The sequence below is a fragment of the Pterocles gutturalis genome, unplaced genomic scaffold, assembly GCF_000699245.1.
Source record: "Pterocles gutturalis isolate BGI_N339 unplaced genomic scaffold, ASM69924v1 scaffold5473, whole genome shotgun sequence".
Classification (NCBI taxonomy): Eukaryota; Metazoa; Chordata; class Aves; order Pterocliformes; family Pteroclidae; genus Pterocles; species Pterocles gutturalis.
The window spans coordinates 1-12,733 of NW_010122810.1; the positions used below are offsets into that span (position 1 = coordinate 1).

The 12,733-nt window shown below is 49.3% G+C and overlaps 1 protein-coding gene across 2 annotated transcripts in view; it reads right to left on the reverse strand.

The window, feature by feature from the left end:
* Positions 1-466: 466 nt before the first annotated feature.
* PTPN6 (protein tyrosine phosphatase, non-receptor type 6) overlaps positions 467-12,733 on the reverse strand; it is a 15,423-nt gene continuing 3,156 nt past the window's right edge. The window contains exons 1-15 of one of the 2 annotated variants that reach the window (XM_010077642.1): positions 9,869-10,153; positions 9,483-9,605; positions 8,987-9,181; positions 5,678-5,900; positions 4,838-4,954; positions 4,557-4,670; positions 4,049-4,145; positions 3,550-3,629; positions 3,308-3,457; positions 3,057-3,188; positions 2,614-2,768; positions 2,249-2,316; positions 1,715-1,866; positions 876-973; positions 467-755 (exon numbers count right to left, since the gene is read on the reverse strand). In XM_010077642.1, coding sequence (XP_010075944.1) covers positions 647-755; positions 876-973; positions 1,715-1,866; positions 2,249-2,316; positions 2,614-2,768; positions 3,057-3,188; positions 3,308-3,457; positions 3,550-3,629; positions 4,049-4,145; positions 4,557-4,670; positions 4,838-4,954; positions 5,678-5,900; positions 8,987-9,181; positions 9,483-9,605; positions 9,869-9,876 — 1,821 coding nt within the window. In that variant the 5' untranslated portion in view covers positions 9,877-10,153 and the 3' untranslated portion in view covers positions 467-646. Of the gene's footprint in view, positions 756-875; positions 974-1,714; positions 1,867-2,248; positions 2,317-2,613; positions 2,769-3,056; positions 3,189-3,307; positions 3,458-3,549; positions 3,630-4,048; positions 4,146-4,556; positions 4,671-4,837; positions 4,955-5,677; positions 5,901-8,986; positions 9,182-9,482; positions 9,606-9,868; positions 10,154-12,733 lie in introns of those variants that run through there. The other variant, XM_010077640.1, reaches the window with a different exon arrangement.

Below are 12,733 nucleotides of genomic sequence, written 5' to 3' on the forward strand. Positions count from 1 at the left end.
GACTGGATGATCTTTCGAGGTCCCTTCTGTAACATTCTGTGATTCTGTGAACTCAGCATTCAAAGAAATAAACATTTATTTACAAAGGAGAAGACATGGTCATCACACCAAATTCTGGTATATGTACAGCATTCAGTCGAAGAACCAAGTAGAAAAGGGGTTATAGAATGGAAGGCAGGTATTAAAGGCAAGAGGAAGTTTGAATTACAGAGGAGCTGAGCTGAAATGGGCCAAAACCTCCAGACTTTAAAAGATGAGGCTTCAGGGAAAACTAACACGCTAAACTAGCTCACAGCAGTGGGCAGAGATGTAGCTCCTGTAAAGCGCTTCCCTAGCTCTTCCTCAAGAAAGTCAGCTGAAACCGACAAAACGCAGACCCTAGTGCTCAGAGACCAAGGGAGAGAAGGGCTGTGATTTTTTTTTTTCCCTTTTAATGAATGGTGAAGCAGCAGCAGGAGACTTCGCTGGTCTGCACAGGAAAGGGGCAATGAAGTTGGTTTCAGGGCACTGAAAGGTGGCACGGAAGAGAAGGGGAAGGCCTAGATCCAGTCCAACAGCAAGGAATGTGAGACGGGCCACCCTGGATGTGAGTGCCAGTCCTGCACCCCAGGTTCAAAATCCCCATGGGGCTACCTGTAATGTATGCTTATTTTTTCTTTAGTGAGCCTTTCAGCTTCTTCTCTGAGGAGCGCTGTTTATGTACCTTCTCTTCCTTTTTCCCCAAGTTCTCATAAACCGTTGACTTCTCTTTCTGCCTGTAAGACCAGGGAAAAACAAGGGGAAAAGTGACCAAGAGGAAAAAGCCAGCCAAGCCAGCAGGGAGACTATTGTCAGAGGCAAGCATAGCTGGACCTCGGGTTTAGGTGAGCTCTTACTTGGAGGATTTTCGTGAAGCTTTGGCATGCACATTCTTCACTGCAGGGGGGTAGGCAATGTTCCCATACTCAGACTCGATTGGCTTGCCTTTCTGAGACTACAGGAGGAAAAAACCAAGCTGAGAAGAGTGTGGTTTGGGAGAAGCATGTGAGGCATTGTACGAAGTTCTGGCTGTTTAACCATGCTTCATGCTAGGATCCCAGTGGAGGCTGGAGGATTGCTGAAGTCCTTGAGCTCAGTGCACTCTGCCCACTGATGTGACAGAGGTGAGCATCAGGGGTGCAAATGTATCCTTTTTACAGGGGTGAAGAGTGGGGCGACATATTTCTGGAGGCATTGGAATGCCTGGGAGTGCCATGTGTGATCTAAAGAATATTAAAAAGAGAGCAGCAGCTACTGGATGCTGCCAGAGGCTACAAGGAAATATAAGAGATGCCACTTTTCAGTTAGTATGAGAAAGTCCTTTCCACAAGTGCTTGGGATGCAACTACAGAACCAGGGTGGGAAGGACAAAGAGGAAAGGAGAGGAGTCTTTGCCTGTCTTAGGTTCAGCTTGTAACAAAGCAGCAGTTGGTGGAGATATATATATAATGTATTTGAAATAACTGCATTAAAACTTACTGCTGTTTAGCAGTTCAGAAGAGATTGCTTAGTACTTGAGCTGCTAGTGTTGTTTCCTGAATTTTAAAGGGAAGAACAGGGACTCAAATATTGGTGTACCATCATAGTCTATGTAGGTCCCAGTGTTAGCTTAAAGCTTGGGAAACAGAGCCCTTGGGCTTAGAGTCAGCACTATGCAGGGCCTAGGCTCATAGGACAGGAGAATCCGCTTTCTCACCTCGATAACTTCCAGCTTTTTCTTGGTCGTCTCTATGAACTGGCAGATGGCCAGGTAGATGAACTTGTACTGGGCCTCTGTCTGCACCATCCCTGAGCGTTGGGCCCTCACCATCTGGATGGTCTTCTGGATGTCAATGTCGCAGTCCAGCCCTAGCAAGAGGCACCAGAAAAACTTATGGACATCTTCACTGACCCGCCCCTCTCCCAATTCTCCACCAAAAGCAGTCACAGTGGAGGTCAGTCAAGAAGTTTCCACCTCCCTCCATACTCTTTACTCCTGTATGGACCTCCCTGCTCAGCATCTTCCAAGTCTGGCCCTGGAGGAAGAGCCCCATCTCAGGGAAGGCTGAAGCCACAGTAAGTGCAGAGATCCAGCAGCTGCCACATGGCAAGGACAGCACAACCTTCTCAGGGCTGTGGCAGGATCTCTCCCACTGATACCTGATAGTTTTCATCCCTTTGCAGCTGGACTTAAGGGCACATCCCTACTGGGTAGGCCAATTCACTTCAAGAGACTTTGGGGTCCTCTTACCCTTGGTGGAGATTGTTTCCACTATCATATCAATGACGATGATAGTCCCAGTGCGGCCAATCCCAGCACTGCAAGGAGAGGACAAGCAGAGGTCAGAGCAATACAGCTCCTGAAACAAAATGCAGCTGCTTCTGGGGAAGGATGCAGCACTTGTAGCAGCTGTTCAGCAACACCACAAAAGAGCCAAGGACTCAACAGGCAGAGAGTTTGGTTTGGGGGTACCAAAGAGGAAAAAGCAAATATCAGGGTTGGCATGCACTTCATTCGCAAATCCTAGAGAACAGCTGGTGCAGCAGAACAAATTTCTACACCTCACCCTAAACAAAGGATAGCGAAATGTTTCAAACCCCAGCCTCTGTACCAACCTGCAATGCACCAGAATAGGTCCTGCATCTGGGATGCTCTCCTGCTTCTGGTTTATTTGATCAAGGAAGCTGAGCACTCCTCCTGGCTCGTGGGGTACACCGTGGTCAGGCCAGCTCAGGTACTGGTAGTGCCAGATGTCACGCACAGCCTTATCCTGATAATAACAAAATACCCCACTGATAACACTACAACACAGTCCTATCCCTGGTCTCTGTCCCAGAGAGAGGTGGGTCTGAAGCCAGAGAGAATCTCTTATCTCCTGCGCGCTTCTTGGTGATTCAACCAGAATCAGAACGATTACAGCCCAAACCATGCAGTAAGAGCAACCCCAAGAACAATACAACAGCAGCATCGCTACAGCACCCAGCTGTTCCCAGCCTTAGACGTACAGTGACCATTAGACCCATGGGCTCTATGAGAACCCTTGACTAGGCACACTTACGTTATCTATCGGACACACAGAGAGGTGACGGAGTTTATATTCCAATGCATCATGCTCTCCAGCATTCTCCACAAGGTAGGGACCATATTCCTTCATGCTGCCCACCTCTGGCCAGTAAGGCACACATTTGTTCTGTGAGGGCAGAGAGGGTAGGGTGAGGATGGGCAGAAAGCAGGAAAGAGAGGAAGAGCAGAGCAGTTGTTGAAGGGGAAAAGAGGGCAGCTCTGAAACACCTACAAACTGCTACTTACCCGCCCTTTTTCTACCTCCCGTGTAGTCATCACAATAATGCGCGTGTTCTCCTGCCACACCATTTGCCAGAAGTCATTGACTGTGACATCCAGACAACCCTGGCTAGCGATGTAGGTCTTGGTGCACTCATCTGGGCTGATCAGGTTGTTCTGAGTGTGAACAAGGGAAGATCAGGAGGGTTGCAAGAGCAGGCAGGCCCTCCCCCCATTTTGGACATAAAGCCACCTTTCAGGAGTCTCACCTTAACATAGTTGGCATTGATATAGTCAGATCCAGGGATATTTGGGTCCCTTCCTTGGAGAATGACTCTGGAATGATCAACTGGGGATGTAGTGAAAGAATAAACAGAACAATGAGATACTCTGTGCCTAGCCACGTGAAGCTCCTTTGCTGCGCCCAACCACCTCATTCACGTTACCCAGTGTATGCAGCATGCTTCATATTTTTACCTCTTATTCTCTGACGTCAGACCAATCCCACCCCATCCTCCCATCGCTCTACCCTACGATGGACCATCACAAGCTAATGAGTCTGATGCATCCCTCCCTCCTTCCTTCAAGGACATGAAAAGGCTGTGACCTTTCTTAAAAGCTCTTAGATCCTCAATGCTGCACAACTTGTAAACCGCTCTGGAGGACAGAGCAGATTGAGACAGGGCCAGGGATGACTTGGACAGCTCTTCATTGCCTGTCTGTGTCTGACTGGTTTTTTTTTTTTCATAGTGGAAAAGCAAGACTTACAGGGCAAGATGTTCTTGTATCGGTTCTTGCTCTTGTTTTCAGGTCTCTGACCCTCATGACGGTCAAACAGATGCTTGGCTTCCTGTTTTTGCAGAGTCTGAGAGCAGAAGAGAGAATAGTCATGGCAAGGTCACAATGGATGACAGGGGAGGTGGGCACTCAGAGGAACAGTGATGACTCTGGGGACACATGGGCGTGCCTATGGGGGAGCAGAGAAGTGAAAAGTAAACCTAGACTTGAGAAGTCCAAGGTTCATGCCCTTACTGTCTTGGTGACTCGTTCTACCAACCATGAAAAAGTATATTTCTACCTCACTGGCTTCACTTAAAGATGACACTCGCTCCTCAGAGGAACGGGTTCCAAACAGAGACTTCTTTCAGAGATAAATTGACAATAATTTACAAGACACCTGAGAAGTTTTTGTCCAGGAAGAAATCAAGGATGGAGAATGAGGTGGTGCACAAGGACTTCCCAAAACCTGGAATAATGCCCCCCAGCAGTTTCTTACATCAAATTCCTCCCAGAATCCAGCCTTGGATGTCTCCTCAGATAGACTCTTCTTGTTCAATTCCTGCACTCTATTCTCAATGTCAGCAGCATTCACCCTCGTAGTGTAGTAGGGCTGGGGATGGGAAAACACAATGGGTTAGCATGAGAGAGTGACACTGCCGGAGAGCAAAGTCTCCTCTGTGTGCTGTGGAGAAAAGGAGGAGAGGGACACAAAGCAGAAACAAACAGCAAGTGGGTCCCTCCAAAGGATCCCTAAGAAACAAAGGAAATGGGATTTACCTGCTTCAGGTACACAAAGGAGCCAGACATCTCCTCAATTCCGGTCTTCTTGAAGTGGTCAACCAGATCTGCCAAGCTGTCAAACATTTCAGCACCTCCAACTGTGTAGCGTCCATTCTAAATGGAAGAAGAATGTCTAACATGCCACTCATAATGTTCCTATAGACCAAGCTGGTAACACTCAGGGAAAAGGTAATGCTGGGGTGCAAAGCCATAGGCACCACCCTGTGCCAACTAGAAAAGCATTTCCTCTGGCAGGGAGGTCAAATGGTAGTTTGCCATGAGAACACTAGGTTCGTAGCATAGTGAACTGGCTCCTGTCCTCAGTGGATGGAAGCCCAGAGAAAGTATATTGCCCTCAGCTCTCATTTAAGGTCAGTTATTTTCTGTCCTTGACATCTTCCCTCCACTCTCTGCATTATCCCACATGAAAGAAATTGGAGAACCTGTGACAGCCAGGTTCGTAACATCCTTCAGACTAAGTGTGGGGGGCCTTGCAGATAACCCCTCCTCATCCTCCAAGAGCTTTTAACTCTTTTGATGAACTTGTAATTAGATTGTGAATCCTCCTCTCTCTTTCACCACAAACTCCCTGTACTGGAGTTCTTGGTCACGCTGAGCCCTGCTTCCTCCTGCATATGAGCACCCAGCACTGTCCGTGGTCAACAAGGCTGGGGTGAGGACATAAGGAACCTGCAATGTGACAGTACTTTGATCCAAATTCAGAAACACTGGTGGTGGTAATCAAGCTGAAAGGGCCCATGCTTTTGAGTAGATGATCAGCAGAGATTGGAAGAGACCTCTTCCACTCCCTTTCCTTTTGCTCTCCCAACTGCTCACCTCACACATTATCTTTATGTGCGTAACTTTGAGCCGGGCCCCAGAGGCACTGCTTGCCCCAGCTGATGGAGCATCAGACCCAGGTTTAACCTGGTCAGTGAGGACAGACAAAACAAAATCCCCAGGTTTGCTGAGGCTCTCCCGCACCAAGAAGGTCCAAGGGGTGGCTTTGGCCTGGAGAAGTGACTCAGCTGCAGAGCCTGACAGATGCCCATGGTACCACCTATGAAAAAATAAGAGAGAGTCAGAAGAGAGGTGAAGATGCAGGTAAGTGGATGTCCTTGAGCTGGTGAGTGAAGGACAGCAACACTGGGAGGGGTGAGGGAGGAAGAAAGGAAGGAAGGGGAAAACAGAGGGGAGGGAAAAGGAAACCAAGGGAGGAGCAGGATTGTGGGAAAAGCAGATGAGACAGAGAGAAGTAGAGAGCTGGCAAGAAAAGGAAAGGGCAACTGATGAAGTGGAGGAAGAAGGGACCCGGGGGCCAGATTGCTGGTACCAGAGGATACAGTGGGAAAGCACCAAGTGTGATCCAGTTGTGTGAGACACACAAGCACATGTAAGCAATGCTTGCTGGCTTGAAGATCAGTTGGGGGAAGGTAGTCTGTAGCTTTCAGCACCTCCCAGCACTATTTGGATTCTAGCCTTACTGCTGCAGGGCACTTTGGAAACTCAACGGGCAGGGAAACAAAAATAAACCCCTGTGAGTCAGAAACTCTCCCATTGGATTTAGCAGCACTCATACAACTGTACTGAGATCCGACCCATTAAAGAACCATCCTAGCAACCCCTCTTTCTGAAACTCAGTCACCTCTCCAGTCAAAGAATAATTCCCGTTCTCTAGGCACACCACACTGGAGCTGTCAGCCTAGGCATGGGAGTGAACACCTGGAGCCCATATTCTGCTCCTGGTACTTATCGCTGTTGTTGATCCATATGCACATTCCTGTCCTCTGTGCAAACCCCCAGCCACAAGGTGGGGAGCATCCCCATTTGACCAAGGTGCTCTCTGCCTTGCTGCAGGACTCACTCCATGGTGCAGAGGGACATAAACATGGTGCAAATGGCATAGCTGCTGCCAAGCCCCTTCATACCTACAAAGGTCTCCAGAGGGGTGTGTGCCTGCCTGGTGGGATCTCACTGCACTATGTGGTGTGGGTGCAAGTGATGGACACCAGAAGCAGGCTGGGAGATGGGACAACCCTAGCCTCTCCTGCTACTGCAGAGCTCTGGCCCTAAAGAAACTCCATATGTGACCCAGGCTGTCTCTGTGCAGATCTTCTAGTTCCTCATGCCTGTCCCAAGCTTCACAGTCTCTTTGGACCACACCAAAGTCCTGGTGCGCAGTGCTGAGCTGCGAAGTAGAGATGTAGAAGGCCATGTTCACTGCAGCTGCGTCCTGCCTCCATAAAACTCCCTTGGAAGCTGTAGCTAGAGATACAAATTGTGGAAAGTTGAGAGCTCTCAGGCACTCTGGGCACTGGGAAATGCTCTGAATCATCCCACTCCTCACAGCACCCATTTGTTGGTGGAGCTGTCTGGACCCAGCTTAGTCCAAGGGCCACCAAAGCCCTGGTGCTCCTGCCCCGGCTCCTTCCCTCCTTCCCAGCTTGGTGTCAGGGAGGGGATTTGGGCCCTTCTCCTCCAACAGGGTTCAAACAGGCCCCTCCGGTCCTGGGACATCCCCATCTCCAGAGGGAACCATGTATTGGGCTCTGCGTTCAGGGGCCCTTGTATCATGGCTGGTGTGCCAGGCAAAGGCCATGTTCACGGCAGCTTTGTCCTGCTTCCACAGAGCTGCCTCAGCAGCTGGAGACACAGCCATTTTGGCCATCTCCCCTAGTGAACACCATTTCAAAAGCAGGTAGCTGTTGCATCATACTGACTTGCAATGTCCACTCATTGCAGGTACTGCAAGAAGCACCAGCCATGCTCCATACGTCACTGCATGCACTGCCATCGAGGCCAGGCTGACACTCAGTAGATGAGCCAGTGTGGTTAGAGCTGTGGGAGCAGATTTCCTGCCCTTGGAGCAGCTAACAGTGGAGGCCTGGGGTGGTACTGGTGTCTGTGGTGAACTTCACATTGTTAGAATTGTAATGGAGTTCAGGAGGCCATGCCCCAGTCACAGAACCAGCCAGGGCATTCATTCACCCTGGCAGCTGGCCAGAGCAACACATTCCTCTACACAACATCTAGGGACCATTCTGACAGCAAGACGGGGCAGGCAGTTCTTGTGCCTTGGCAAGTAACCTCTGCTGATCTTCACCTCGCGCACTGCCAGGAGCAGCTGGTGACTTTCATTGCATGGCAGTCGTTGATTTCTGAACCTCCTCCCAGAGGATTGTTCAGTCACCATGTGCCGGTGCTTGGATGCCCCCTGGGGAATGGTTGACCCCTCCTACTCATCACAGAGGCCTCTGGGTCTCCCCTCCACAGGTAGGAAGGGGTTAATGGGTCCCATTCCCCGCCCCCCTCCCTTCCCCCAGTAGCCCCAGCTCTTCAAAGCCACGTGATGGAAAATCACTTGGGTAGAGAGTGAGAGGAGCTTTCGTAAGAGCCTGGGGAGGGGAGAAGTTTCCAACCGCAGGGAGGAAGGGAGGAAGCTGCAGGGCCACAACCTAACGGCCTTTAGTGGAGGGCACAGCCAGCGTGCAGACGCTGGCCCTTCGGCAGCCCAACGCGGGGGTGCACCCAGGTACTTTGCCCAGGGCATCTTTGCTCCCAGTCTCCAGGTGTGCAAGGAGGACCTGTCCACCCCAGAGCACAGCAAGACTGCTCCTTGAGCTGCATCAAAGAACCTGAAAGCACAATACAAGGGCAAAACCACCTGATTTGATTTAGAAACTTGGTGTCAGAGACATATGCAAAGCAGGGACAGGAAGGAGACTAAGCAGGCTAGGAATAGCAGGGGAACATGCTCCTGCTCTCAGCAGTGTGAGTCACCCAGGCCCAGAATAACCAAGGAGGTTTGGGACAAGACTGAGGGATTCCACATAACATATTACTCTACGGACCACTGCAGACCCATAACTAACACCAGAACCTTTACTTTTAGGCACAGTATACAAATAGCAAAGGCAACAGGAAGCCAGAAGTAAAAATAGAGCCCTATTAGGTCTGCTGTGATGGATCAAGGTATGTCCAGCTATTCCTGTGGATTCTGCCCCTGTGGAAGCACAGGAGGCTACAGAAGGCAGGAGACACTTTTTGCAGGGTTTGCCCTAGGGATGCAGGCAGGGCAGAAAGAAGGCCATGAAACACAGAGGAGGTCTCATCACAGACACACCAGCTGCTTTGCTTTCTCTGTACCTTTCTGCAGTGGGGTCAGAACAGTTGAGCGGGTATCGCAAGTCGATGATGGTTCCATCTTTGTCCTGCAGTGAGCCTTGTTGCTGCGTGTAGTACTCCACCAGTTCTGACAAGGTGGCAAACTTCTCTCCTCCATACAGATCATAGAAATCTCCAGTATTCTGGATGCGGATGTGGGTTACCTGATCACCAACTCTGTGGGATGATGCAGAGAGCAGTCCAGTGAGGCAGTTGGAAAAGACGCAAAAAAAGTTCTGCATTACCTCCTTCCATGGAACCAGAGCAAATCATCCCAGTGAAAGGAGATGGCTGGAAAGAAGCTCCTGGGGCAACCTGAGAGAGGGTCTAGAAGATGCTGAGAAGCTCAGGTCTTTTTATAGCTAGGAAAGACCTTGAAGGAATAAGGACAGGATGAAGAAGACGCCACAAGACATGTGAGGATCTAAGTATTCTGCATATGTAACCCTGAAAAGAAGTTGGGATCCAAGTTACTTACCGGACTGAAAGAGAAAAGTCCCCCTGATTCTTCCGACTGGGTCTTGCAAGAAAGCTCCCATGGACACCTCGTCCCTTCAGTAAGGCTTCAGCTTCCAGTCCACTCAGGTCACGGTGAAACCACCTAGCAGAGGAGATGAAAACAAGACCAAGTGAATAAAAACGGCCAGGCACTATTGTGGAGACTTGTATAGTGAAGAATGGTCCCCAGTCAGCATCCCTAGAGATACAGGTGACAGCCAGCAGCAGCATCCCTTCCTACCTGATAGTTCCCCAGCTTATGAAAGGTTTACATTGAGATACAGCTGCCAGGATGATCCCTACTCTGATCTGTTCTGCTTTCCTGGTCCCCCTCCTTACACACACACAATTCTCAGCCCCTCTTACCTCACCATTGTGGAGGGCAAAAGAAGAGGGGGCCAAGTGGCTACCACCAAAGCAACTCAAAAAACACAGAGAGAAAATCACTTTGCGCTGGCAAGAAACGGGAAGTCGCAGGTCTGTGCTGGAGCACCCAATGCCAAGCTGTTTCTGTGCCTCTTGGGAGCTGGCCATGTATCTCTCTGGGCGTCTACTGTCCGTCCATTCAGACCCTCTCCATCCACCTGTTCCTGGAGATGTGCCTTGATGTCTGGTCTTCTGCGCAATGCTGTTGGGCGCAGGCAGGCGCAAGTGTGTGCGCTGCTGGGCACGCGCAGCTCCAGGAACAGGAAGCACTCTGAGCCATCAAATCCTCAGCCCCAAACTGCTTTGCACACACTTCTGCTTCTCCTTTTGTGTCTTTCCTCCCCATCCCCCCTGTTATTCTTGAGTCCTCATCTTTTTTCACATCAGAGTTGACCCTACAAGTGCATCTAGGGTCCCAGCAGTGCTCACAAAATTCAGTTCTGCCCATCCTCTGTTCCTCTTTTTCCCCAAAAGACCAGTGAGAGCCAGGAGTGCTCCCCACCCCCAAGCCCTTGCCGTGGTGCCAAAGGGACCACAGCTGCCCGGGGTCACCCACACACCTGCAAGGCTGAAGCAGGCAGCACGTGCTAGCATACACTGAGCAATGAAGCACCCTGCCACAGGTTCTGACCACCCAGCTTGGCTCTGTTGGGCTCCCCTTAGCTACCCAGCTGAAACCTCCGTACTCTGTCTCACTGATGAACCCTCTGGGCAGGTAAATATCTAATGTGCTCTGTACAAGTACAGGGGGAATCTGTGCAAACCCAAAGCTGCAGACTTTGTGGTCCAGGCTAGCAATTTAAGCACAGCGCTACCTTTCTGAAAACAGCCTGCTGGTGGATGCGACTGGCACAAGAAGTGGTGGCTCACAAGGGCCAGGGCTAGGAGGTGGTGTTGAAGCTGCCCAGAAAATCAGGCAGAGAGCAGTGCAAACAAACAGCTACTACCTACCATGTGCCCACACAGCACCAAGAGAGCTTAGCCTAGGACCTTTGAGATCCCGGTACAACATACTCATGAGGCCAAAGCTGTCAACCTGGACAACAAGTTAAAAAGAAAGAAAACTAACCATTTCCAGTTACCTAGCCATTTCCAGTTATAGCCCATGACTGCCCTTTTCCATAGCACTGGTTTCAAGGTCTGCAGGTCTCATGAAAGAATGGGAGCTCAGCAATAGGCAAAGAGGGCAATCCAGCTGGCAAAGGAGCCGGACTCTTTCCTGGGGCCATCTCAGCTACCCAGTGTGGTGGTGTGGGCAGCAGGAACAGCGATAGACTTGCTCATTTCAAGTATCAGCAACTGCAGACTTCCCTGCACACCACCAGACTGGGAAACTCTGCAAAAAGCTGAACATGCTGCTAGCAATGACCAAGACAAAACTCGTGGCCAAGACAGAAAATAACAACAAAGGGAAGTACAGGAGAGATGAGCGGGAAGCTAAACTTCATTGCTCGAAGGGCAGCCCATGCACCTACAGCAGCTTCCTTTGAAATGCTTCTAGTTTCACACATGATGAGCTGGGATGTGGTGAGCTGTAGGGATCCAGCTGTACTGACTTAAAACTGATATTTAAAAAAGAGAGACTTTAAAGACACAGAGACCTGTGACTCAAGGGAATAACTTCTACAACTTCTGCATCTAAAAGACTGCAACTGAATCAGAGCTAGTCTAGTACTGGCACAGGAAACAACTATTTTTTAGTGGCAGGACAGAAATGACAAGAACTTCTGGCCAGAAGTCCCAAAAGAGAATTCCTGGTATCGAAAGAATATCAGATTATGTAGGGCTGATGTGAAGCCATGGCAGACAAAAAATAAAATCGAGGTATCCCAACACCTTATGAACAGGCTGAAGCAGAAAATCTGTACAAGGAAAAGAACATTAGTGGGACACAGGGGAACAAGGAAAGAACAAGATAGCAAAGAGTCCAGATCAGAAGAACAAGGGTGAGTTAGCACTAAACCCATGTAATTCAGTATTCTCCAGCAGGACAAGCCATGGGGTGCAGTGTAACCCACGTCAGTATGTGTGTGTATACAAATCCCAAATCACATAATTTACAGAATTAATTTATACTTCTGGTTGCTTTCAGCTCAGGAGAGGACTGGATGTGCAAGCTGCCTTTGTGTCTTTGATCTGGGCCATCTAATAAAAAACTACCAATGAGAAGCTCCTGCTGGTAAGGGAGGGAAATATCACAGTAGAGAAGCAGTTTCTTGGTGTCTTTGAGGTTGCTCTCCTAAATGGCTGCAGTGTGCAACAGCAGACTATAACTGAGGCACTAAAATATGTTTTTTAAAATATAATTAACAGGTCAAGAGGTTTCAGCAAAGAGACTATTTCCTATGCTGTTGTTTGGCTTTCAGCACAGGTGGCAGAACCTCATCTTGTAAATCCTTTGTGGAGCCAAGCTACAGCTAGTACAGGAACAAATTTAGAGGAGAAGATAAATGAAACAGCTAAATAAAAGACACCCATATCTGGACTGCTGAAAAAACAAAACAAAACAAAACAAAACCACTAAGAAACTGGACAGAATCCAGCATAAGGCCACTAAGGTGGTGAAGAGCCTGGAGCACAGCAGAGACTGAGGGAGCTGGGTTTGTTCAGCCTAGAGAAAAGATACTTAAGGAGGGATTCAACAGCTGTCTGAGACTATCTAGAGGGGGACTGGGGGTTTTAGAGACATATTTTTCTTTGTGGGACACAGCAAAAGAACAAGAGGCAACAGGCATAATTTGCAGAAAAGGAAATTCTAATTAGGTATCAAGAAAAATGGCACATGCACTCCCCCCAGGGGTGGTT